Genomic DNA, 26354 nt, shown 5'->3' on the forward strand with positions numbered 1-26354 from the left:
GTCTCCATCCTCCGGCGATGCCCTGGCGGCGATGTCCCTGCTCGGGGGGTTTTATGGCCGTGGGAAGGACTTTAGGACTTTAGTCACCGGCCGGGCGGTGGCGGTGGCAGGGGCGGCGGGCGGGAGGGCGGTCATTGGCTGCGGGTTGTGAAACCTGCGAGCGCAGCCCCGGCACGGATCAGCCATTAACTCCTTTAATTGGGGCTACACCCGCGCGGAGCCGCGCCGTGGTGAAACATTAGAGCCCGTGGGTTACAGAGTAATTCTCAGCTCGCCCGGACGGAGTCGGCGCTGCTGCCGGCGCGGCCGGCCCGGGCGTCGAGCGACAGCGGCGACATCGGTGACAGGGGACACCGGGGAGGCGCCCACCTCCCGGCACGTGTCGGCTCCCGCTGGGGACCAAGTCGGTTCCGAAGGTCACTCGGGCATTAAGCATTAACCTCGCGGGCTACAGCTCGTTCTGCGGCGCCTTGGGAGGTTCCGGGCGGTCCTTGCGGCCGGCGCAGGGTCCCTTGTCGCCGTGGCACAGCAGCTGTCGCAGCGCGGCCGGGCCCCGCCGGTGCGCGCCGTAGATGTGCGCCTCGCCCTGCTCGCCCACGTAGCCGTGGCACAGCTTGGAGAGCCTGCGAGGGGCCGCGCTGGTCACCCGGCGGCGAGGGGACAGTGCCCCGCCTCCCTGCACCCCCAAAGCCCGGCTCACCTGCTCGGCCACGGTCCCCCCGACACCAGCACGCTCAGGGGCTGCTGCCTCGGCAGCCCCGGCCCCGACAGCCGCTTCTCCCCGTCCAGCTCCAGCACCCCGTAACTGCGGGAAGAGCGGGGCTGGAGGGCAAATGGTCTGGGGACACCTCTATCCCTAGGGACACCCCCGGGGCACCGCCGTCCTTGGGGACATTCTGAGGACTCCTTGATCCCTGGAGACACCTCCATCCCAGGGACACCCCTCTCACCTCTCCCAGTCCTGTGAGCAGCTCCGTTCCAGCACCTCTAAGTAGTCCGACTCCTTCAGAGCCTTCTTGCCCACCTTCCCTTCTGCCTTGCGCAGCTGCTCCTCAATCTGAGGTGAAAAAGCACACTCTGGGCACCGAGGCTGGCGGCGTGTCCATGACCGTGCTCCCGAGCGGGGCTGGGGTCTGCACCCCCTTCTGTGCGGCCCCGGAGCGGAAGCACATCAGCATGGATTAGCGGCTCCATGAGAGGCCCCAAAAGGCTTTTCTAAGGTGCCGATGTGGAATATCCATCAGGGGCCCATCAGTGGCGTGCCCCGGAGGAGCAGCAGCATCTCCCGAGGCTGCAGCCTCCCCACAAAGGTTCTCACTGCCGCTTTGGGGTGCCGTGTCCCCGGTTCCCACCTGGAAGGCGATGGCGTGGCAGGCGTCACAGCGCAGAGATTCAGGCATGTGGGGCGAGAGCCGCTCCTCGGGGCTCAGCTGGGGCGCGGGGACGGAGTGGGACAGGGCTCCGGGGGGGTCCCCGCACCTGTCCTCGGCCCCTGTCCCCCCCAGCAGGCTCAGCACCAGCCACGCTGCCAGCGCCGCCCGCATCCTGCCGCGCTCCCAAAGCGCGGGGCGGAGGCGTGGGGTGTCTATAACCCCCGAGGCGGGCTGTAAACCCCCGGGGCGGGCTGTAAACCCCCGGGGCGGGCAATAAACCCCCGGGGCGGGCTATAACCCCCCGGGGCGGGCTACAACCCCCCTGGGCGGGCTGTAAACCCCCGGGGCTGGCGAGCGGCGCTGAGGCGCGGTCGCGCACACCTGCATCCGCCTGGGGCCCGTCCGACCCGAGCGTGGCGGCAGGAAGGGGAGATGTGCACGGGGTGTGTCAGAGCCTGTCCCAGGATGTGATGTGCCTCACGACTGTCCCCAGTGACTGAGCACTGAGACCCCAGACTCTGAAAGGAGCCCTGGCCTGGCTGAGGTGCCAAGTCTCGGAGGACTGATATGCATCTCCATGAGAACGGAGTGCACGAGCAATGGAACTGGTCACAGTGGACTGAGCCAAGGCTGCTTGCCCAAACTGGTCTGTCCGTACCAGAGTACGGTGTGCAGCCTGTTCCTGAGCACCCAACCTCAGCACAGGTGGCTCCTGCTTTGGCTCTGTGCCCCCCGCTTTGGTTCCTGCCTTGACCAACCTGTAAAAACCCTGGAGACCCCCGCTCACTTTTGTGATCACCACTGGAGAAGATCGTGTCTATGGGCATCTCGAGGACTCATCCCTCCACGTTGGTAGCTATAATCCCCTTCACCTCTTTCTCTCTCTTTTCTTACTATTCTTTATTTCTCTCCCCACTATCGCATTTGTTGGCACTGAATAAAGGCGCATTTTTGATTGAGTAAACTGAGTTGTCCCCTTGCTTTGTCTTTTGTGCTCTGAGAGCCTTAAAACAAACCATCAGCTTTCCTGCACGTTTGTGGACCCCAACAGGTGCCCCCAACCGAGTGCCTCCTCTCCAGGAGGTTTTTGCTCTAACTCAGTCCTGTAATGCCTGACCCCTTCTCCTCAACCTAAATCCTTCCTGGGATGGTGTGGGCCTACAGGGGCTGGGGGTGTGGGGGGGTTTGGGGCTCAGACTGGGGCTCAGGGCTAGGATTTGGGGTTCAGAGCTGGGATTTGGGGTTAAGGAGTGGGGTTTGGGGCTCATGGTTGTGGTTTGGCTCTCAGGGCTGGGGTTTGGGGTTTAGGGCTCACTGCAGAGTCTCTTCCTGTTCCCAGGGACTGGGATTTATCTCGTGGACATTCCGACAGAAGGACTGCAGGTTCCAAGTGCCTCAGCCCCTCACCTCCCTTTACAGATCGCACAAGCACAGGATGAATAAGCAGATTTAAAGCTGTTTCAGCATTTTTATTACTATTTTGGGATGTCTGTGCTACAGCCGCGGCTGGGGGTGGCCAGACCATCACCCCCCTGTGCAACCCAGCCCGGGTGATCCTTGGGATGGGACCGGCAGGACAGGGGGGAGCAGGACCTGTGCGGTTTCTTTGCTGGCCCACACCTCCTTGTCCCCCTAGGGCTGCCAGGTGCTCACTCCAGAACACCCCCTTTTTGTCGCCGTTTCCATGAGAAGCCAGTGAAGTCCAACCAGTGGCCGCTACCCCTCGGCGCTTTGCCAGCTCAGCCGTGCCAGGGGGGACGCTGACTTTGGGCTAAGACCGGCCGTGGGAAGGGACATCCCCGCGGGTCCGTCCCGTCACAGCCGGAGCAGAGACCCCTCGGGCGCGGCAGGGCTGGCGCGGGCCGGGGGCTGCTCGGGGCCGGGGCTGGCCCGCATGCCCGTGGGGATGTAGTACAGGCTCTCCAGGTAGCCGCAGTCGGGAGCCCCGGCAGGGGACGGCCCCTCGCCTTTGGGAGCAGAGCCGGGGGTCCCGGGGTTGTCGGCAGCCGGCAGCGAGGGGTGCGGCGGCGAGGGGGCGGAGGGCGGCGGGGCCGGGAGCCCCGGGAAGCCGCCGTAGGGTGCGTAGGGTGGGCCATAGACCCCCGGGGGCATGACCAGGGGGTTGAAAGGTGCCTGGTAGAGGCCGGTGTGTGATGCCACCGGTGGGACCAGCACCTCCAGGTACTGCCCGGTCTCGGGGTCGTAGAGCGTTTTCATCTGCGGCTGCCGCGGCGGCTCCATGTAGTAGCACTTCCCGCTGCTGGGATCCACGAGCATCCTGCGCTGGGCGGGCGGGGGGGCGGAGAAGGGCTTGGGAGGGCTTTGCCTGCTCCTCCCACTCGGCGAGGGGCCGTCGGTCCTACTGAGGAAATGAGGAGCATCCTCCAGGTGGGGCTGGGCTGGGGGCTCCACAGCAGCCGGGCCCTCGGGGGGTCGGGGCAGGGGGGGCTCAGGGCTGGGCTTGCTCCAGGGCGCTTCCCCACCAGGAAGGGGATAGGCACCACTTCCCAGTGGAGCGCTGCCTGGGTTGGGGACAAAAGGGGATCCGAAGAAAGTACCGGCCATGTTGGAGACTGATGGATGCCCTAGGGAAGTGGGGACTGGGTTGTTGACCAAGGGGGACCCAAAGGATGAGCTGCCTGGGTTGGGGATCAGAGGGTTCCCAAAGGATGCACTGGATGGGTTGGGGACCAAGGAGTTCCCAAAGGATACACTGGATGGATTGGGCACCAGTGGGGACCCAAAGGATGCACTGGATGGATTGGGGACCAAAGGGGACCCAAAGGATCCACTGGATGGATTGGGGACCAAAGGGGACCCAAAGGATGCACTGGATGGAGTTGAGACCAAGGGAGACCCAAAGGATCCACTGGATGGATTGGGGACCATAGAGCTCCCAAAGGATGCACTGGATGCATTTGGGACCAAAGGGTTCCCAAAGGACATGCTGGATGGATTTGGGACCAAAGGGTTCCCAAAGGATGCACTGGATGGATTGGGGATCAAGGAGTTCCCAAAGGATGCACTGGATGGATTGGGGACCAAAGGGGACCCAAAGGACATGCTGGATGGATTGGGGACCAAAGGGTTCCCAAAGGATGCACTGGATGGATTGGGGATCAAGGAGTTCCCAAAGGATGCACTGGATGGATTGGGGACCAAAGGGGACCCAAAGGATGTGTTGCACAGGTTGGGAACCAGAGGGGCCCCAAACGATTTGTTGGAGTTGGAAACCAAGGGGGTCCCAAATGATGTGCTGGCCAGGCTGGAGGCTGATGGGAAGCCAAAGGATGAGCTGGTGACGTTGGTTACCATGGAGGACCCCAAGGATGCACTGGGTGGATTGGGGGCTGAGGGAGCCCCAAAAGAGGCGCTGGCCGGGCTGGGGACAAAGGGGGTCCCAAAGGCTGCGCTGCCTGGGTTGGGGACCGAGGACAGCTTTGGCATCAGCGTGGATTTGGGGGCTCTCTCGGGGATTGCCAAGTAGTTGGAGTTCTCTGCCGGGGCACCAGGCGGGTGAGGCTCTGTAGCCGCCGGCCACTGCGGCGAGCGCTCCCAGGCCTCTCTCTGCTCCGGCAGCCGCCCGGCCGGGCCTTCGCTGCTGTCCCCGGCTCGGAGCGGGGCGGCAGGGCCGGTGCCACCGGCAGAGCCCCCGCCGCCCACCGACACCCGCCGGCCGCCGGGCTGCTCCTGCCTCTGCTCGCTGGCACGGGGCTCCGCCGCGCTCCGCGCCGCCGCCTCCGCAGGCCGCGGGCAGCCGCCGCTGCCGCCCGGGGCTCCGGCTCGGGGCTCCCGGCTGTCGCCGCCGCCGTGCGGCTGCCCCAGCGACTCCGGCCCCTCGGCAGGGTGGAGCGCCCTGGTGCCGCCACGGCCGCCCCCCTCCTTCCCCGGCCCGGGACTCGTCGGCGGCGGGGGCAGGAGAAGGGTCTTCTCTGCCCGCAGCACGGCGCCGCCCGGAGCCGGGGAGCCCTCCCTGGCCGCGGGGGCCGGCCGGCCCACCAGGACGTGCAGATGGGTCTCCACGTGCGGCACCCGCTCGGCCACCGGCGCCCGCGGTGGCAGCCTGAGCTCGCTCCGCTCCCGGCGCGGGGGCGATGCCGGCGGCTCCTCCGAGGGGGCCGCTCCCCTCCGCGTGGCCTGGACCCTGGTGATGTTGATGGGGGAGCTGTGGGAGGGCGCGGCCCGGCTGCCGGCGGCCTTCGCGGGCCCCTCGGCGCACGCCGGGGCTGCCAGCGCCTCCTCACCCGCCGGCTCCGGCGCCGGCTCCCGGCGGACCGAGGTGCAGTGGATGACCAGAGGGGCGGCCGGGGGCGGCTCCCCGCCGCGGGAGGCGCCGGCAGTCCCGAACTTGAGGCTGTAGCTGCTCTTCACCAGCTTGCGCACGTCCCGGGGCTGCGGGACGCGCCCCTTGCCCTTCTCTTCTGGCTTGGGGGGCGCGGCTGGCGGGGAGCCCCGGGGTGCCGGGGGGCCGGGGCTGGCCGGTCGGCGGGGCACCGCCGGTGGCTCCTCTGGCTGGCTCTGCGGCGGCGCCCTCGCCCCCTGCGGCCGGGAGGAGGCGAAGAGACGGCGCGGCGGGGCGGCGGGGAGCGCCCGGCTCTCGGCCTTGAACGGGATGGTTTGGGAGTGGATGGGGCCGATGGCTCGCTCCTTCAAGCTGGGCCACGGCCTCGGCGCCCTCGCAAACCGCGGGGCGACATCCAGCGCCTTCCCCACCCCAGGCTGGGCTTCGAACAAGGCCCGGGCTCGCTGGTAGCAGATCCTCTCCGACGCGTGCTCCTCTGCGGCCGCGGGCAGCCAGCGGCCCTCCAGCACCTCCTGGTACTTCATCCTCTGGTTGAGCTCGTTGAACGTCTTCCTCAGGTTGCAGACAGTCTCCCTCGTCGCCTCGCTGAGCACCACGCCCTTGGTTGGATGGGCGGTGGTGGTGTTCCCCACTGCCGCCGTGGCCACCGGCATTCCGCCGCCCCGCAGGTCCTCGGCCGAGAAGCTGCAGTCCGAGCGGGACAGCGAGCTGGACTTGCCCTCCAGAACGTCGCCCAGCAGGTCGGTGCCGGCGGAGGACGGCCCCGAGGAGGTCGAGCTGCCCCGCAGCCCCTTCTGCTCCATCTTGATCCGCTGCTCGTATTGCATCTTCTTGGCCAGGACGTTTTTCACCAGGCACGAGGCCGCCCTGGTCCTGTCGGTGCCGTCCAGGGACGCCGCCTTCATGAACTGCTGGTAGTTGAGCCTGAAGTCCTCGCCGACGGCTCTGCCCTTGCTGGGGGGCTCCTTCCTGGCGGGGGGCTGGGGCGCCGGGCCATTCCCCCGGGGACCAAAGCCCGTCTCCTTCCTCTCCTTCCTCTTCAGCAGGATCTGGCGCTTGGGCACCGTCCTCTTCTTGCCGTGGCCCTTCCTGGCCTCGCCGCTCTCCAGTTCCACGTCCACGCACTCGAACTGCTCCTTGCCCGGCAGCTCCCCGTCGCCGCCGGCGGGAAAAGGCCAGCCCACCCTGCCGTGCAGAGCTGCGGCCGCGCCCCGGGGCTCCCCGGCGCCCGCCGGCCACCGCCGCGGCCGCCCGCCGTCCTCCGACAGCGAGTTGGAGAGGCTGGAGGAGGTGTGGGAGCCGCACATGTCGAGGCGAGCTCCGGGGAGCCCCGAGAGGCTGCGGAAAGCCCTGGCCGTCAGCGCCTGCACCTCGCCGTCCACCTCGTCCGAGTCGCTGGGAGCCCCGGCGAGCATCGCCCCGGGCTGCCGGGGCACGGCCGGCTCCCCGCTCGCGGCCGGCACGGGCTGCCGGTCCCCACCGAGGGGACCCATCCTGCCCCCCTGGCCCGGCGCGGGGCTATTCTTAGCCGCGCTGGACAGCTGAGCCCGCTGCGGGCGGGAGAGGGGGCCGGGCGGCGGGGGCACGCCGGGGGGCCCCGCCGGAGCCCAGCGGCCCGGGCCGGCCCGGCCGGGCGATCCCTCCTCGTCCAGGAACTCCAGGCAGTCCTTGAAGGTCTCCGTGCCGTCCGAGCACAGGGCGGAGTGGTAGGAGGACACGGAGGAGCTCGACATGCTCTTGGTGAGGTCGTCGCGGGGCAGCCCTGGGAGGTGTCCGTCCTCCTCCTCCTCTTCCGCGGAGCGCCGGCCGTCCCCTCCCGTGCGGGGACACTCGCCCTCGGGGCCGGCCAGCTCGGCGGGGGACAGCAGGAGCGGCTCCCTCTTCCCGCGGGGCATGGCGGCGGGGAGCAGGCCGGGGCTTTAGCCGGTGCCGGGGAGCCCTGCTCGGGGCTGGGGCCGCTCTGCCGGGGCCGCCGGCTCGACCTTCTGGCTCCGTCGCCGTCCCGGCGGCTGGACCCGGCGGCGGCACACAGCAAGCCCCGGATCACATGGACGCAGCGAGCGCCAGCCGGGGCAGCCGATGCCAAGCGCATTGCAGGGATGCCACCGCCGCCCCCAGCCTCGGGGACCTGCCGGGGGGCCGCCGGCTCATCCCGGCCCCTCATCCCGCCCCGCTCCCCACAAACCGCAGGACACGTCCCGGGGCATCCCCGCCCCACACAGAGCCCCCGGGTGTGTGAGCCCGTGGAACGGCCTGGGCTGTCCCGGAGCGGGGGGACCTGCACATCCCTCGGGGGATGTCCCATCCCCGGTGCTGAGGGCACGGCAGGACCCCGAGCTGCAGCTCCATTCCCACCGCGGCTCCTTTCCCGGTGCCACCACCCACCCCGCCACAGCGATGGTGTGTCCGTACTGGGCTTTCCCCAAAACCCACCCTATCCCAAGCAGGAGCTCCCCTATATCTAATCCGAACAGCCAGGAGCAAACTCAAGGCTTGGGATCCACCCGGGCACAGAGGACCCCTGGGATTCACAGGACTGAAACCAAAGGACTGCAACCATGTGTCCTTTTTGGGGAGACCCCAAGCCAGTGGTGGGGTGTCTGGGGTGACATGAGGCTCTCTGCAGCTTGCCCACCCCAAGCATTGCTGGTGCAGCCAAGTCCCAGTTTTGGGGGAATTTTTGCCATGAAACAGCAGCAGCAGGTGCTCCGCAGCACTGCCAGCCCTGGAGCAACCCGATGCCCAAGTCCTCTGGGTTCATGCGGGGACTAAATTTAAACCTTGGCAAGGAGGAGAGGAAAGCTTCCCGCAGAACTGGGCTGGCACTTAACCCTTCACTGCGGAGCTGGGCTGGGCTTGCAGGTGGCATTCGTGCCCACAGGGGCTGCAGGGGCCTTGCCACGGACAGTGCTCACTGGTGTGCTGCCTTGTGCAAGAAAGAGAGCGCATGTGGGGTTTCAAAACCCCAAATCCCTTTCTCCACGGAAAGGGTGGGCAGGCACTGGCACAGACTGCCCCGGGCAGTGGCGGAGTCACCATCCCTGGCCCTGCTCCTCCCCGGAGCTCCGGGGTGTGTCTGGGGCCATCCCAGCTCCCGCAGCACCCACGGCGGCCGCCGGGAAGCGGATGGACAGCAATGGACACCGGACGGACAGCCGGGTGTCCGGTGCTGCTCTCTCGCCACCCTCGCAGCCTCCGGTGGTGGTGTGTCACTTGTCGCAGCTGTTCTCACTGTGACCATTGTGGTTTTAGCCGGGCCTTGGTGTCAGAGGAGCAGCAGCGGCAAGGACTGTGCCGACCATGAGTGTTGGAGTGAGGCAGGGGAAAGGCTGGGAGAGCTGAGGGTGCTCACGTGGACAAGGATCCAGGGACACCTCAGAGGCCCTACTAGGGCCTAAAGAGCTCCAGGAGAGCTGGACAGGGACTTGGGACAAGGGGTGGAGGGACAGACAATGGGGAATGGCTTCCCTATGCCAGAGGGCAGAGTTAGGTGGGATATTGGGCAGGAATTGTTCCCTGGCAGGGTGGGGAGGCCCTGGCACAGGGTGCCCAGAGCAGCTGTGGCTGCCCCTGGATCCCTGGAAGTGTCCTAGGCCAGGCTGGAGCAGCCTGGGACAATGCAAGGTGTCCCTGCCCATGGCAGGGGGTGGAAAGGGGTGTTCTTTGGGGTTCTTTCCAACCCACCCCAGTCTGTGATTCTGTGATCCCAAGGATTCTGTGAACAGCTTGTCTGGCAGCAGAACTGGCCAGGCACTGCAGCCCCAGGCTGCCCCAGTCCACCAAGCCAGGCCACACTGCAGCACCTGCACCTCCTCCTCCTGGGTTTGTCCCTCGGTGTGGAGGCCATGGAGAGACACCCAGGCTCCTCCTGCCAGATGAAACCCAAGCAGCATCTCCCAGCACCCAGAGCTGGCTGGGCTGTGCGTGGGAGCAGCCTGTGGGCACAAACACGTTACAGAACAGCGGGTGCACCCTGCCTGAGCCAGACTTGCTAATTATACTCTGACTTATATTTAAGCCAGTGTGATGCTGCCTGCAGCCTCACCACTGCACTTGCTTATTAACCTGGATTTTGTGCCAGCTTGGTACGCGCTCACCTCAGTGTTGGCAAGCCTGGCACAGGCAGCGAGGAGGAGGAGGAGGAGGAGGAGGAGGAAGGCTGCTGGTAGCTGCTGAAAGCAGGATGTGCCTCTCCCACGTTGGAGCTACTTTTTGCAACTCCAGAGGAGCAGGAAACACCGGCCCAGCTTGGCAGGGGCTTTCAGAGCCGCCTCTGGGGCTCAGGAGAGATCTGGGACACACAAGCAGCCCCTGAGAGCTCAGGCACTGGGACACCCCCGGTGCCGTGTGGCAGAGGGACCCCCCCGCCTCTCCGGTGTCACAGGGCTGCCGCTCCCCCGGCGCCACCGCGCCGCTGCCGTGGCACAGGGCGATGCCCGAGCCAGGGCTGTGCACCCCGGAGCCGCGGCCAGAGAGCCGGGCCGGGCCACGGCGGGTCCTGCGGCCACACGGCGCCGTGTCAGGAGCCAGCCTCGCTCCCGGCTCCCGATCCTGCTCCTGGCCCCCTGTCCTGCTCCCAGACCTCTGCTCCTGCCCCTGCCCCATTCCTTGTTCCACTCCCTGTTCTGTTCCCAGCACCTGTCTCGTTCCAAGCTCTGTTTCCAGCTCCCGGTCCCGTTCCCAGCCCCGGTCCCGTTCCCATTCCCGGTCCCGTTCCCATTCCCAGTCCCGTTCCCATTCCCGGTCCCGTTCCCATTCCCGGTCCCGTTCCCATTCCCGTTCCCATTCCCGGTCCCGTTCCCAGCCCCGGTCCCATTCCCAGCCCCGGTCCCGTTCCCATTCCCGGTCCCGTTCCCATTCCCAGTCCCGTTCCCATTCCCGGTCCCGTTCCCATTCCCGGTCCCGTTCCCATTCCCGTTCCCATTCCCGGTCCCGTTCCCAGCCCCGGTCCCATTCCCAGCCCCGATCCCGTTCCCATTCCCGGTCCCGTTCCCATTCCTGGTCCCGTTCCCAGCCCCGTTCCCATTCCCGATCCCGTTCCCATTCCCACCCCACACGCCGGCGGTGAGGCGGGGCTCGCACAGGCCCCGCCCCCAGAGCGAAGGCGGGCGCACAGGCCACGCCCACACGGAGCCCCCGCCCCTCACACAGAGAGCGGGGCTCAGTCCCGATCCCGATCCCGATCCCGATCCCGATCCCGATCCCGGTCCCGATCCCGGTCCCGGTCCCGACCCCGATCCCGATCCCGATCCCGGTCCCGATCCCTCGGCCGCGGCCCTGTCCCGCACCCCGCAGCAGATGGCGGCCGCCTCCTCCTCTCACCCAGGCCCGTCCCCGCCATTCCCCGGCCCCAGGCTCGGACCACCACGGACAGGCACAGCGATGTCACATCTTTAATTTAAAAATAAATATATATACACACACAAACCCATGTTCAAGCGCTCGGTGCACCCAGAACACCCTCTCCTCCCGTCAGAGCCCCACAAAGAAGAATCTCAAATACCCTTTGCAGAAGGACAGCGATGCATTTCCACATCAGGGGCTCCAGAGAGGATCCGCCTTCTCCCTGTGGAGCTCCGAACAAACACAAAACTTGTCCTGTTTGTCACCGCCGAGGTCCCAAGCCACATGCCCTCTCTCACAGCAGCCCGACCCTGGTTAGGAACAAAACACTTATTGCTTTGGGGGATGTTTTTACCTCCCTCTTCCATTTCCTAGCTGATTGTGCTTCCCACAGGAGGTCTCCATCAAGTTCTCGAGATCTTTGGATGAAAGGTACAGTCTGGTTTCAGTGCAAAATGCTATGGAGGAGTTTAAGCTCCGTGCAGGACATTTTGAGTCCAGAAAGTTGCTGGATTAGGTCTCCCTGCCTGTATCCCTCTACAGTCACACAGGAATGACAGGGAAGATCCCAACCCTGGAACAAAGTCCAAACACTTAAATCGACTTCTAATATCGGCTACAAGCTATTTAATATACAAAAAGCAACATTATTTTCACTTTTTGTACACTCATGTGCTCAAAAGTGGGAAATACCAGAATTAAGGCTGCATGCTCTGCCAGCCACCAACCTAGAATCAACACCCATTCTTGCCCTTAAAACTCTGGCACTAAGAATGCTCCACACCAACCCCTTCAAAATGCCCTTTTCACTCGTGTTCTTCCTGTTCCAGGTGCCCCAAAAATTATACTCAACTTCCTCATGTTCCTACAAGGTTTCCTACAAATGGGGCATAAAAATGCAATTTAGAGAGTCACTATGTTGGTTTTTTCCCCCTTTTATGACATCTCACCACAGCACTGTTGCTGTACCTGGAATATTCCTCTCCCAGGTGTGATGTTTAGGGCTCGTGTGCAGAAGCACCAGGCCTCAAACCAAACCTTCATCCTCGTGCAGACCCCAGAAAAGGCTTTTTTTCCAGCTTTCTTTCCTGCCAAACCTCCCAAGGCTGTATGGATGGGACAGGGAGGGGACACTCTACGGTATCAACATTCCCAGTTCCATCCAGTGGGACTCCCACACTACTGCACCAGTGCCCAGCACACGGACAGTCTGACAGTCCTAAAGGCAGGTTTAATCCTGGCATTTCCCAAGCTTTTGAGCATTTGCTCCCTAGGCTTCAGCCAAGGTCACCTGTGCATCCTGTGTGACTCCAGTTTCAGGCATGTGGCAACAGCAGAGCCTTGCTCAGGTGTCACTGACTCCCACTCCCAGGGTCAGAGGGGAGCAGTGCTGCTCTGTGAGCCCCCATCCCAGGCAGGAATTCCCTGGAAGAGCAGCTCATTCCATGCAGGGCACACACCACTCTGCCTCGGGGGCTTCATGGTGCTCAGAGGGAGCAACACTGGCCTAACACTGCTCTGCTGCTCATGAGGACAACTCAGCACCAACCTGCTCTTCAAGGCCTGGCTTGTGTGAAGGAAGATCAAGAAAAAACAGGACATTGCCACATGGATCTTTTTCTCTGCAATATCATGTCTACAGTGAAACATTCATAGCTGCTCAACAGAGTAAAAATATGCTACATGAGAACTGTACCGGAAAATGCAGGGCCCTGGGAGAGCTGGGGGAGTGTGCAGATAAAAACCAGAATGGAATAGCCAGCTTCAAAATATGCCACTGGAAACAGACAAGGGAATGACCACAGTTCTGCTTTCCCAACAGTCTGGCAGACACTGGAACTGCTGCAATTCCCAGACTCCCGTGTTGGTGTCAGGATGGGCACAGCCCTCCCTTGGAGCAGCACGGACACTGGGAGAGCTGGGAATGTGCTCTGGGGCTCCCCTCAGGCAGGGACTGTCCCTCCTGCACTGGAACCACCCCAGCTCTGTGGCACAGCCTGGAGGGACACTGGGAGTGGACACCCAGCCCCAGCATGGCCCTGTCCAGGGATCCAGGGAGCTGCAGATCCACAGGGAACACGGGGAGCTGAGAGGAGCCTGCTCTCCTGGGAAGCACACACAGCCTGGATGGCAGACAGGGTCCAAATTCAGAGCGTGTCCTGGGGAATGAATTTACAAAGTGCCACTGGTCCTTGGAACCAAATCTAATGTACAGGATATATTACAGCAAACAGCAGCCCTGCAGCTCGTGCTGGCCCCTCTGTGCACTGCCTGCAGAGGGACTCCAAAATATCCAGACTCTACAACAGACTCCTTCCCTTTTCACATGGAGGAAAATAAAAACATAAGTTAAAACAGCAATAAATAAAAGTACGTAGTGTGTGCGTCCTGGTCAGCCCCCTTTATGCATCCCGATCAGACTGGAGAGCTTCTCACAGTGCTCAAGTTTCAGGGACTCTGCTTTCTGTTTTAACCGCTCATCTCTGTAGAGCTTGGCCAAATTTGACAAATCAGACTCTGAAAGATGAAAAAAAAAGATGTATTAGGATGAAGCCCTGAGCCTCCTTTAAAGAACTGTTTCTAGGTGCTTTGTTACCCTCGTGGCACTTTTAAATTTTAATTTTGGTGGGGACTGAAGCCAGGGAGGTGAACAGCTACCCAAGGGACCTGTCTAAAAGGCCTCCCTGCCCTTTCATTAACAATCTCAAATGTACTTTGCATTTTGTTCCCCTTCTTCTCAAAAGCCACATAAAACTGAAATAATCCCATTGTTTAAATGATTTCCTCCCAGTAATTCAGAGAAGTTTCTTTTGCTGATTAGCCGAGCAAGTCTTAATATAGGTTTCTCCCTGCAGAATAATTTGGCTGCAGGATTAGATGCACTGAGGAGAACAGCAGTAATTTACTTCTGAAAAGGTCAACATCTCCATAAGCACAGGCTACCTGATGACACTCAATTTTTCAAAGAGCTTTTATACACCTTACAAGCCCCTCATTTTATAAAATTATTCAGAGTGGAAAGAACTTCAATAGATCCTTTGATGCCTTACGTCCTCTGTCCCCATCCCACTGAAATTTAAGGCCATTTAACCCTCCTCCCACTCATGGAAAAGCTTCACAAACTGACAGGCAGAAACAGTTCATTTTAGAGCAGAAATCCATTTACAGGTTTATAACCAAAATGCCACTCAAGCAGCACTGGGCACAGCCTTGTCAAGCCTCCAGCAAAAACCAGGCTCAGGTAATTGTCCCTGGAGTTGTGCAGTGGAGAATCTCAGTTTACACTTATCCAATTGGGGAAAATTATTCCGTGCACTTTTGACAGCGTTCATTTCATCACATTTGCTCCTTGTGGATTTCAATCTTTTACAGAGTAGCTCCTTTGAAGCCTTTTCTTCAAGGAGGTTCTGAATTCTAACTTTATCTACACTGGATATACAGAAGAAATTCCTCCCTGTGAGGGTGGACAGACCTGGCACAGGGTGCCCAGAGCAGCTGTGGCTGCCCCTGGATCCCTGGCAGTGCCCAAGGCCAGGCTGGATGGTGCTTAGAGCACTCTGGGACAGTGGAAGGTGCCCCAGCCCATGGCAGGGGGTGGGACTGGATGACCTTTAAGGTCTTTTCCAACCTAAACCATTCCATGATTCTGTGATACTTATCCAGATTTGGTTTCCAGTTGCCTCTTAGTGACCTCTTAGCTCTCTGCAACCTCACTTTACAACTGAGCCATCCCAGCTGAACCACCTCCTGCAAACCTGGTATGTGCCTTTTGAACTTAACTGTGCCACAGATTGCAGAAGACCCAAACCCACAGCACACACAACTTTCACACACTGCTCTGCTGAGAGTCTGGGGCAGCACTACAAAACTGACTAGCTGAACAATGTACAACCAATCCGTTATTTTAAAGGTTTCCCTTAAGGTTGTTTGCCACCAGGTAATGCTTTTCAAGTCTTAAAATCAAGGACTTGAAAACCCAAACTGTTCCTGAGCTACTCATCTCTCTCTGTTTTGTTGGTGCTCAAGGGAAACGCATCCTCAGTAAACACAACAAATGTACTATAAATAGACATTGGACTGACAAAAAGCTCATCACACCAAGTCCAACACTTCAGCAAGGATTAAGGGACCAACAGTGTGCAGCAACAGCTGACTGAGAACTGCCTCAGCATCTGCAGAACTTTTCCCCAGCACTCCATCCTGTATTCAGAGTTTATTTTTACAAACACGACTGTCCTAAGGTCAGCCCGGTCTCAGCCATGGCCTGGATGGGAAGCACTCTGAAAATGGTGAGTTTTCAACGACAGCAGTGGCCCCGGGCTATGCTAACTGTGGCTGCTGTAAATGTATTTGCAGCTGGTGACTAACACAATCCCTGAGTGTACAAAGCTCTGGAGGAGCATGGCTTGGCAGGCACTTGGCATTCCAGGCTGGATCATCTCCCTGCTCTGAGTCCTGGGCTCTGTCACACTCACAAACCCTGTCCCCTCTTTGGGACTGGGCTCTCCTCAGCTCCAGCTCTCTGTGAAAGAGACAATGTGGTGACTTTCAGCTGCATGAGGTCAATTAAAGGGATTTTTCTGTAAGAAATAAACTCTCCCCTTTAGCAAGCATACATTTATGAGTATGAACATCCACATTATCCTTGGAGGCTGCTCCTGCCAGCCACTGATACTCAAAGTTCACAAGCTAAACACATCAAAAATTTCACAACTTTTATGGTCCTATATGTTCTTTTCCTTTTGAACTTCAGAGCCTACATCTTTTTATTTCTCTTTAAAAGCAGGATTGGTAACTTTTACGTAAAATAAGCCAAAACAAGCCTTCCCATCAAATACCTGTAAAGAGCCTATCTCTCTTTTAGGATTAAATGAGTCTTCTTTAGATAAACCAGTAAAGAAACTGAAAACAAGTGCAAAGGCACTTTTTAGCAGAGTGCTGAGGGCTGTTCTGCACAGAGCAATTTAAAATCCCCACTGAAAGCAGCTTGTCTGCTCCTCCTGAACGTTCACACAGACACAACTTGTTCCAGCTTCCTTTACACGCAGCACTACTCCGTGTTGACTCATTTGAAGGTGGTGAGTTCTCTAGGTGAATAAAATCAGTGAGTAAAACCAGTCACAACATCCCAGTCTAAGCTACTCCTTGTGATTTAATTTCTGTTATTCCTTACCACTCTACAAGCAGCAGGAATTTGCTGTCTCTTCAATGAACCAGATTAGTAGCAATTAACAAGCAGTAAAATATGGGGTTAACATGCCTTTATTTGTGCCACTGATCCACTCAGGGGCTGTGAGAATAACGAATGAATGCTCACATCTGTGTTCTCCCTTTCTGCATTCAATTCTTGTTTTTGAAAGACTTGAAATGGTGAAAAACATGATCTCCAACTCAGCTAAAGATAGAAAATGCAAATAACACCCAAACCACCGAAGCACGCTCTGAAAACTGATACCAGCAACACAACCCACTGCAAGGGAGCCAAGAGCACCTGGACATGCTCTGGACTTTCCTGGAGAAATTTTAAGGAAAAAGCTACAGAAACTTCCTGTAGAGCCAGTCAAAGCAAAACTGGTTCTGCTCCAGCAAAGGAAACATGGAATAGGTGATGCCTCAAGATCTTTTCCAGCCTAGCAATCTGTCAGGGCTAGATAAATGTGGCAGGTTGTATGGTTAAAACATCACTAAAGGTTATTCAAGCATAAAACCTGAGCAGAAAGAAGTATCTGAAATAGAGAAGTCTACTTTCCACTCATCTCCAAGAATCACTTAAAATGGATTTTGACAGATCTCAAGAACAGCAAATTCAGTGTTAAGAGCAGATGTGAGACACCTTAAACCAGTGCAAGGCTGAGATGTTACAAGGATTGGAAACTGAGGCTAAAAACAGCAGAGCTTTGTGAAGCACAACCACCCCCCAGCCCCTGAAACACCCTTGGGACAAAAATAACTTACTTTGCTGTTTCTCCTTCCAGCAGCTGGTCTGAATATAGTCTATGTAATCTTTCTCCACTGTTTTCTCAAGCTCTTGAAGTTCTGCTCCTTGATAATTCTTTTCAAAGTTCTTATCAACATAGTAAGGCACCTGCAAGTTCTCTGTTTCTCTGCTGACAACGTGGCCTATGGACCTGTGGGAGCAGCAGGGAGAAATCAGATATTTCAGCAGTTCAGACCTCAAGAAATCAAGAGCTATTTCTCCATATTGGCATTTGCAGAGGAAAATATTTACAGCAATGTTTATACAGTTCATTTCTGCAGGATTATGGCTCCCTCAACCATCCAGTCAGGAAATTACAGTCTCAGGGACAGCAAGCTATGCAGTAGAAACAGAATCCACCCTCCTGCTACAGTTATAGGAAAAATATACCAGAGTTCATAAAAACTTAGGGCACAATGCAGTTTGATCTGGATTTTCCCATTTTTTGGATCCTTTAGTAGAAATAAAACTCAGCAGGGGAGATTCTAGTTACACTTTTCTTCAGGGTTTTATAATTATCAAACCATGTAAGCAAAGTGAGTCATGGAATAGGCTGGAAAATACCCTGTAACAAGAATCAGCCCCTCTAACACGTTCACTTGGTTAAACCACACTCCTGGAGTGAATTGCCCTATCTGAGCAAAAGTACCCAGGCCTCTGCTCGAATCACTGCCCACAGAGAGAGGAAGGCAGCCAAAACACAAAGGTTACACTTTACTCAAAGGAATGCTGTTTGCCCCTTTTTCCTGGGCTCTTCTTTCCCTTCTCCCTCCCTGTGTCTCAGAGGTGTCCTCAGTTTTGTTTTGTTTTTAGGTTAAGGCTATGATATAGATAAACAGCCTAACTCTGAACGAGGCTCAGGCCTATCTCCCATCACCAGGAGAAGGGGAGGTAGTGAAGAAAAGCAGCTCAGCTGCTGTGGGGGCAGCGTGGGAGGTTTCATATGGGACTGGCAGAGAGCAAAAACACTCCCTGGGGAAAAAAAAAAAAAAACCCACCCTAAAAACATCCACCCTCCTGTTCTTTTTTGAGGGCCTCACACTGACATCGTGTGGTAAAACGATGAGGGGTGTTGGGCTGCTCTGGCAGAGCAGAGGAGGGGATGGCTGGACCTGAGCAGTTTTACTCCTAGGAGGGAACAAGGGGACTGTTTGGAGCACTCTGCAGCTTGCCCCGAACCTGCCAATCCCACTCCTCTCCCAGTAAGGGCCAGCCCAGGTCAGCTCTTTCTCTCCTCCAGCCCTGGGTGCTGAGAGCAATGTGGGTTTTCCTCTGCCCCACGAGCTCCCAGCACAGCAGCTCTGTGGGGTCCTTCTGCTCCCAGAGCCCACCAGCCCCCAAGGCCCTGCTTCTCTAGAGAGGTTAAACCAGGCCCTTTCAAGGCTTTAACGATTTGTTGAACTTCCAGTGGATTCATGCTCCAGAAAAGATTTGGATTTATACTGCAAACCACAGGTTTCATTTTTTAGCTGCTTTCCAGAGGAGCCTCAGGGGTGGTCCACAGATTCTGGGGGTTGGTCAGATCAGAGACTGATCTACATCCACACTCCTATCCTGTATCACTATGCAAAACCATTCCATGCCAGTTGAGGAAGGTTTCTGACCCTCTCAGTTCAGCACCCACTAATGCTCCCCACAGGGAACTTCACAGTGCTCAGAACTCACAGTGCAGGCCATTGGTATTTCCTTATTTACAAACTGGAAACATTTTCTATAAAGAGCAGAAATTAACTTGCATTTTGCTATCAAACCCAACTTCCATCCACCTCCATGCCTGCAAACAGCAACAGCAGAAAAATGTGGTTTTAAAGGACTTACGATTTGTAGAATAAGCTGTAGGGTGGGTTGGTGGCCATCAGCTGGGTTATAACTGACACTATTATGATGATGAAAACTGGCATCAACTGGATAAATGCAGAGTATGAATTCTGAAAAGTACAAGGATTAGCAGTCAAGAGAATAGAGATGGAAAAAGGCATCTGTTCACAGAAGCCAGGCTATCAATCACACATCAACAATGGGTTACATGTAGATTTCGAAGAATAAAGAGGAAATACTCTGGGATTTTTAGAGGGCAGATACTGTAATTTCTAAATAACCCTTATTAATAATATCAGAACACTCCTGAACACCATTTTCTTTCCATTATCTTTTCCTCTGCCCCTTCCTTCAGAGAGGCATGGAAGCACTACTGTACCTGTCAGTGTCCAATCCAGCCTGCAGGGACACCCTGTGATTGCCATGTGCCTGTGGCTTTCCTGCACCCTCTCAATTTGCTCACCATTGTAAAGATCTCAGCCTCTGCTCAAGCCCTGCATTTAATGGCTGAGCAGTAAAGGGTTAAGAGCTCCCATGCAGTGTAACTTCAGACAGGATGCAAGCACTGGGGCTTTTGTTTGGGTTCATTTAGCAGCACAAAAGAGTGGAAACATTATCAAAGAGAAAACACTGATCTTTCTTTCTGCTCTTCAATTTCTACCTAAACTGGTTTAAAATGCCTTTTCTGATCCAGAGGAAAATACGATATTCAGCTATTTAGGTTTTGCCCTCTGCCTTGGGATACCAACAAGGATTCACAGAATCCCAGAATCACTGAAGCTGGAAATGCTCTCCCAGCCCATGGAGTCCCAGCTGTGCCCCAGCCCCACCTTGTCCCCACCCAGGGCATTCAGTGCCACCTCCAGCCCTTCCTTGGACACCTCCAGGGATGGGCACTCCAAACCTCCCTGGGCAGTTCCAGTCCCTGAGCACCCTTTCCATGGAGAAATTCCTGCTGCTGTCCACCCTGAGCCTGCCCTGGCCCAGCCTGAGGCCGTTCCCTCTCCTCCTGTCCCTGTTCCCTGGGAGCAGAGCCCGACCCCCCGGCTGTCCCCTCCTGTCAGGGGCTTGTGCAGAGCCACAAGGTCCCTGAGGCTCCTTTTCTCCAGGCTGAGCCCCTTTCCCAGCTCCCTCAGCCTCTGCTGGGGCTCCAGCCCCTTCCCCAGCTCCGTTCCCTGCACTGGACACGCTCCAGCCCCTCAGTGGGGTCTTCACTTTCCTGAAGTGAGGGGCTGGATTCACTTCCCCCAGCTTAGCTGTCTGTCAGCTGTACCAGTTTTTGCTTCTTTTTTTTTTTTTTTTTTTTTTTTTTTTTTTTTTTTTTTTTTTTTTTTTTTTTTTTCCCTGAACCTGAGACTCACAGGGAAAAACTCATCTTCCCTGGAGAATGATCCCTGGAGGTTAACAGACTGTCTCCAGAGGCAGATCTTGCCAAGGCAGGTGGCAGGTGTGTATGTGCACTGACAACAAAGGACACTGTGTGTCTCATCTGGAAGTCTCAGGTGGCAGAAATGTGTCCTAGGCCCATCCTGCCTCCAGCTGGAAGAGGACTGTGCAGCCCTTGGGTGTTCATTTATTGAAGGATTAAACACACGTTGAGGACAAGCCACCACTTCACATCCATCATCAGTCCCCATTTGGACTAATTGTTGATTACCAAGCACTGGAGCTTGCAAAAAGCAAGCAACAGCAAAACCCTCAGTGACAGAGACTGGAGGGCCTCAGATGCTATAAATACAATGGATCTTTACAGCAGTGATTAATAAATGCTAATCCAGTGACAAAGGAAACATCTACTGTAGCTGCTGCCCTTGAGGATAAACTCTGAGCATTGAAGCATGGGAGGGTTTGTCCTGGCTTTGGAAGAGGATCCCTGTCCCTGCAGAGATGTTTAAATATTGAAGCTGAGAAGGTCTCTCCTCCTGGCTACCTGTGGCCGGTGCTCCTCCTCCTGTGGCTCCTGTGTCCACGCCCTCTCGGCCCGGTGCCTCCGCGGGTAATAGTGAGCATCTCTGGCTACATTGGAGAACATGTGGATATTCCCTGCAAAGGAAACCAGGACACACTCTTGTTCCACCCAGCTGCTGGTACTCATCTGCATTCCTCAGTTCCTAATGAACTAGCCAGGTTTACACTCCACAGCCTGAATGACAGTTGGGAGATCTCAGAGTAAAAAAGCACAAACCACCTCGGAATTAAACATCACCACAGTGTTATTCCAAAAAGCCTACCAGAGAAATTGTAGTGTGCTGCAATCCATCTTAATTTAAATCAAGCTGCAGAAACATGTTCTGATTTTTATGATTGTATCTCATATTTTAATGCTGCTCTTGTCACACTCACTTGCAAGGCTGTGGCAGGAAAATGAATTTGCTTCACCAGGCTCAGGCTGTGAATTATGGTCTCCCATAATTACTGAATGTGGTCTTCCACCCTCATTTCTAATTCTTCTGCCTTCAAGCCATTAATAATTTCACTTAATTATTTTATAATAAAGAAAGAGATTTTAAAAAGAGTAAAAAAGGAGAACAATTCAAGATTTTTTTCTTGCACATAGAATGTGGTTGATTTATTTTTAAAAAATCTAAAATGAGGGAAGAATTGCATTTGCTGCTTCAATTTGAAGCTCAGGATTTGATTTTATCACCATATGAATATCTTAATAATAGCTGTGCTCTCCTCTTTTGAAACTCAGAATGTCTTTGTGTTAGAGAATTGAAATCTGTGGCTTATCATCACAACAGAAATGCAAAACTATTTTTAAGCCCTGGGAAAGATGTCACATTATTTAATACTCTTATCCTGTCATTTTTTTGAGTTTCCCAAAGAATTCTGCAAGAAACCTGGTCAAAAGTGACCTCTGCTGTTGTGTAAAACCCGTTCCACTGCTTGTTCAAAGATTTTCCAAGCTGTAGGCATGTGTGCAATCAGAGCTCCAACAGCAAGCCAATCCCAGGCTGCCTCCAAAGAGGAAAGTTTCTCTTGGGAAAAAAAAAAAAAAAAAAAAAAAAAAAAAAAAAAAAAAAAAAGAAAAGAAAAAAAAAGAAAAGAAAAAAAAAGTTTATTTCTATCCTTCAGCGCTGCTCAGACAGGTTTTTATCAAGCTGTGAAAAGAAGCAGCCAGTGTGGGAAAAGAAGAATGGCTTTTATAGGGGAGCTTAGAAAAAAAGTCTTCCCAAATTTTAAGTTTCTCCAAGAATTTCTGGCAGCAGTTTCTTTTGTTCCATGTGCATTTATTTTTTATGAGAAGAACCTGATGCCTCCCTTCATTACAACTGCAACACTCTGCCACATGGAGTGTCCTTTGAGTTTAATCACATTGAAATTTAACTATTTTTCCATGGAATATCCATAGATGAAAACTGCTCAGTAAAAACAAAGCCATAAACCTGCCCTCAAAAGTCCAGTGAGGAAACTGTTTACTACCAACACCCAGCACTACAAAATTATATTTTTATTTTCTTACTCTTGGTTGATTTGCTGAAAATTCCCATCTTCTCCTTCATGCCAGTCTCCCTGATAAACCTGCCATGCCCAGTACCCAAACTCCTCCCACTGCTCCTCAATTTCCTGTCCTCAATTCCAAGCATCCCTGTTCCCCACAGGCCTTTTCCATGAGGGTGATGTCCCACAAAGGGCACAGCCAGCTGCAATTCCCTGCACAGTCAGAGATGGAAAACTTGCAGACTCCTGCTGGAATTACACCATGCTGGGGCTGGCTTTGCATTTCCACTGGTGCAAGTCTGGGATCTGAGGTCACCTTAAGCTGCAAGATGCATCCCTCACAGCAAGGTTAATAAGTAACTACTCATCTGTGTGTCTTCAGGCTGTAGTAACCAGTGCGTCACTTTTTGTGACACCTTGGAGGTGAAAAGTTCCCAGGAGTGCTAAAGCAATTCCTTAGATGCTGCCAGGAAGGCCCTTGAAATCCTCACACCTTTCAGATTTCATTTTAATCCACTGATCTTGCAGAATCTATTTTTCCTACAAATCCAAAAGCCAAGGCTGGGCTGAGACATGCATGGAGCTACTCCAGGTGCAGTTCCACTGCTGTCACTGATCCTGCACATCCCCTGGATGCTGGCTCCTCTCCTGGCAGGCAGCACTTGCTGAGCTCCCAGGCTGTAATTTCATTACAGCACAGGCTGTAATGTGAGGCACAGGAGCTCCTGCCTCCCCTGAGACCACAGCTCCAGGAGCTGGGCCCTGCTGGCCTGGAATGCTGTCAGGTGCCTCAAGTACAGCCCAGTCATGAACTGTTCACGTTGGAAAAGACCACTGAGGTCACTGAGTACAGCCATCATCAAAAACAACTCTGATCCCTTCTCATTCACACCCCATTTCACCTCCCATACCATCACTGGCTTCAGACGATGGAGGGAACAAAAAAAGCAGAAATCAAATGTGAAAAGGTTGCTGCTCTTTCCAGATGTATCATCGACTCCCTGAGCAGTCCCAAGGGAAGCTGAACTTCCTCATGGTTTATAGAATCACAGAATATGCTGAGTTGGAAGGGAGTCTCAAGGATCATCCAGCTCCTGGCCCTGCCCAGACTCCCCAACAATCCCCCTGGGCATCCCTGGAATGGTGTCCAAACGCTCCTGGAGCTCTGGCAGCCTCGGGGCTGTGCCCATTCCCTGGGGAGCCTGGGCACCCTCCGGGGGAAGAAACTCTCCTAGAATCCAGCCTGAGTCTGCCCTGGCCCAGCTCCAGCTGTTCTCCCTCAGGGTTAATCAGTCCACTGCCCTTCAAAACCACTGCACACAGGTACTGACCTGTAGGGAAGTGCCCACCAAAAAACACATTGAATATTTCTTCTGGTGTGATGTCTGCTTCAAATTCTGTGTAGTAATTGTAGTGCCTGGCCTGGCCAGTGCTGACGTGCTCGTGGTCCCTCCCGAGTTCATCGTAGCGGAGCCGTTTCTCAGGGTTGCTCAGAACTGCAAAAGCATTGCCTATTGCTGGGGAGGAAATTAAAACCAGTGTTACACTCCCAGAGCTCGCACTTTTATAAGTGGAGCAGCAAAAGAAGCCCAAACAAGCCTAGGGAAGTTGTGCTTGACCAAAGATTGAGCTACTTTTACAAAAGATGTGTAACAGCTCCAACGTTAGCTGTGATGGAAACCAATTCCTGCTGTCACTGATGCCAGGAGAAAGACAAAGTGAGAGGGACTTGAAGTATTTGTAAAACTGACACGAGAGCTCACTTCAGCCAAGGAATTGGGTGAGAATGGATCACTTTATCAGCTCATGCCAAATGCAAGTTTGGTCCAAGTGCACCTCCATATCCCATACACAATTAACACAAAGTTAATAACTGCAGGGGCCAATTAAAATGCATAGGGCTATCCCAAGTTTTTCCTGCTGGCAGAGATGCTCCTGAAGCCGTGTGGCACATCTATTTCATACCTCCCATCCAACCACTCAGAAGTGTTTGTTTGGCTCATCTTTCTTTGATCTCTGACAGTATAAGTTCATAGAGAAATACAACCTAAACACAAACAAATAAAGAACAGCCCTCCAGAGGCTCCTTGTTTTAACAGACTGTGAATGAATCACCAGCTTTCCTCATGCTGGGCTGCACGGAAAAGGGAAATATGTATAAGTTTAGACAGTAACACTGTAGCATAACTGAGAACTCCAGACACAGCACATTGTATTCAATTTCATATTCCCATACATATATATAAAAATAAAAATTTATTCATGACAAGGAGCATTTATTGATGACAAACTCCCAGTTCTCCTGCATGGGCAATGTCAGTTCCAAGCTCTGAACCTCCTTCAGTATCATGGAATCCCAGAATGGTTTGGGTTGGAAGGAATCATGAAGATCACTTTGTCCCAATCTCCTGCCATCAGCAGGGACAGCTCCCACTTGACGAGGTTGTTCCAAGTCCCATCCAAGTTGGCCTTGGACACTTCCAGGTATCCAGAGGCAACCACAGCTTCTCCGGGCAACCTGTGCCAGGGCCTCAGCACCCTCACAGGGAAGAATCTCTTCCTAATATCCCACCCATCCCTGCCTCTGACAGCGCAGAGGGTATTCCCCCTCGTCCTGTCCCTCCAGACCCTCGTAAAGATCCTCAGAAGTATCTGGCAATGAGACCTGGGACGCATTTCTCACAGTTTCTAAGGGAGACGTGCATTTTGCAGACAGAAACGCGAACCCCGCCGAGCCGCAGCAGGGCTCTGCGAGGACGCTGTGTCCGTAACCCCGCCCGGCTCCGCGGGCCGGCGGCCGCCTCTGCCGCCCGCTCACCTTTGAAGGCCTCGGTGGCTCCGGGCGCGCGGTTCTTGTCGGGGTGGAACTTGAGGGCCAACCTGCGGTACGCCCGCTTCAGCTCCTCCTCGCCGGCGTCCCGGCTCACGCCCAGGATCTCGTAGTAATCCCGGCACCGCTTGATGCTGAGGGCGCACACAGGGTTATCGGGGCGCCCTGGGCCCGCTCCCCGCCCTTCCCTGGGCTCCGCCCCCCGCCTCCCCCCGAGCTCCGGGCCCCCCGTTGCCGCTCACCGCCGCACCCCGTCCAGCTGCTCGGCCGTGTAGGTCATGTCGGCCCGCGGCCGCCCCTCGCTCACCGCCCGCCGCCCCGCGCCGCCATCTTGTGCGCGGGGGCTGCTGGGAGCGGGCCCGCGGCGCCGGCAGGGCCGTGACGTCACGGCGAAGGGCGGTGACGTCATGGGGTCCCGAGGGGAGCGGGAGGTCATGGAATTATGGAAGTCATGGCATTGTGGCGTATCCCGAGCAGGAAGACATCCGCCAGGATCACCCCGTCCAGCTCCTGGCTCCTGCCCCCACCAATTCCCCCTGGGCATCCCTGGCAGCGCTGTCCAAACGCTCCTGGAGCTCTGGCAGCCTCGGGGCCGTGCCCATTCCCTGGGGAGCCTGGGCAGTGCCAGCACCCTCTGGGGGAAGAACCTTTCCCTGCTCCCCATCCCAAACTTCCCCTTCCAGCCGTTCCCTCCTTCCCCGAGCTCTGCCCTCAGCCCCTGTGCTGCAGCTGGACCAGCCCAGTGCCCTCACCGCTCCTCGGGTGGCCCCTGCAGACCCTTCCCCAGCCCCGGCTCCCTCCTTTGGCCGCTCTGGAGCAGCTTTGGAAAGGCCTTGGGGGTGCTGGTGACGGCGGCTGGACGTGAGCCCCAGGCGGGCAAGAGGCCAGTGGCCCCTGGGCTGTGCCAGCCGTGGGTCGCAGCAGGACCAGGGCAGTGGCCGTGCCCTGTGCTGGCACTGCTGGGGACCTCGAGGGCTGTGTCCTGTTCTGGGCCCACTCTGTAAGACATTTCCTGGTTGCCTTCATCACTGCTAATGCTGTTGGTTGTTTCCCCTCATCCCACCTGCCAGGGACACCTCCCACTGTCCCAGGCTGCTCCAAGCCCCAGTGTCCAGCCTGGCCTTGGGCACTGCCAGGGATCCAGGGACAGCCACCGCTGCTCTGGGCACCCTGTGCCAGGGCCTGCCCACCCTCATTTTAACACCTTCAAGGGCCTGTAGGAGGAAGGATGCCCAAAGCAGGAAAACTAAAGCAGTGGTGAGACCC

At 56.2% G+C, this 26354-nt stretch overlaps 3 protein-coding genes across 3 annotated transcripts; all 3 read right to left on the minus strand.

Annotated features, from left to right (window-relative positions):
- Positions 1-178: 178 nt before the first annotated feature.
- Positions 179-2167, minus strand: MZB1 (marginal zone B and B1 cell specific protein). The gene is made up of 4 exons (XM_066328876.1): positions 1353-2167; positions 951-1057; positions 701-805; positions 179-623 (listed from the first exon to the last, which is right to left on the minus strand). Exons 1-4 carry the CDS (start codon positions 1542-1544, stop codon positions 449-451), a joined length of 579 nt encoding a protein of 192 aa, XP_066184973.1. The 5' UTR covers positions 1545-2167; the 3' UTR covers positions 179-448.
- Positions 2168-2821: 654 nt separating this feature from the next.
- PROB1 (proline rich basic protein 1) lies at positions 2822-7621 on the minus strand. Its single transcript, XM_066329497.1, has one exon. The coding sequence runs from the start codon at positions 7569-7571 to the stop codon at positions 3189-3191; it is 4383 nt and encodes a 1460-aa protein (XP_066185594.1). The 5' UTR covers positions 7572-7621; the 3' UTR covers positions 2822-3188.
- Positions 7622-11055: 3434 nt separating this feature from the next.
- DNAJC18 (DnaJ heat shock protein family (Hsp40) member C18) lies at positions 11056-25444 on the minus strand. The gene is made up of 7 exons (XM_066328856.1): positions 25331-25444; positions 25077-25222; positions 23590-23775; positions 20745-20857; positions 18815-18924; positions 16975-17147; positions 11056-13536 (listed from the first exon to the last, which is right to left on the minus strand). The coding sequence occupies exons 1-7, from the start codon at positions 25366-25368 to the stop codon at positions 13412-13414; spliced, it is 891 nt and encodes a 296-aa protein (XP_066184953.1). The 5' UTR covers positions 25369-25444; the 3' UTR covers positions 11056-13411.
- Between the last annotated feature and the right edge of the window lie 910 nt (positions 25445-26354).

Source organism: Sylvia atricapilla, chromosome 14 (genome assembly GCF_009819655.1).
Source record: "Sylvia atricapilla isolate bSylAtr1 chromosome 14, bSylAtr1.pri, whole genome shotgun sequence".
In the NCBI taxonomy this organism is placed as follows: Eukaryota; Metazoa; Chordata; class Aves; order Passeriformes; family Sylviidae; genus Sylvia; species Sylvia atricapilla.

Bases quoted from the DNA above. Each gene is read 5' to 3' on its own strand.
- MZB1 (XM_066328876.1), bottom strand. From the start codon at position 1,544: ATGCGGGCGGCGCTGGCAGCGTGGCTGGTGCTGAGCCTGCTGGGGGGG. The intron at 1,058-1,352 runs GTGGGAACCGGG...TTTTCACCTCAG, and splicing joins GCCACGCCATCGCCTTCCAG to ATTGAGGAGCAGCTGCGCAA. The intron at 624-700 runs GTGAGCCGGGCT...GGCCCCTCGCAG, and splicing joins GGGGGACCGTGGCCGAGCAG to GCTCTCCAAGCTGTGCCACG.
- DNAJC18 (XM_066328856.1), bottom strand. From the start codon at position 25,368: ATGACCTACACGGCCGAGCAGCTGGACGGGGTGCGGCG. The intron at 25,223-25,330 runs GTGAGCGGCAAC...GTGCGCCCTCAG, and splicing joins CAGCTGGACGGGGTGCGGCG to CATCAAGCGGTGCCGGGATT. The intron at 20,858-23,589 runs GTCAGTACCTGT...TTTCCTTTGCAG, and splicing joins TGGTGGGCACTTCCCTACAG to GGAATATCCACATGTTCTCC.
- PROB1 (XM_066329497.1), bottom strand. From the start codon at position 7,571: ATGCCCCGCGGGAAGAGGGAGCCGCTCCTGCTGTCCCCCGCCGAGCTG.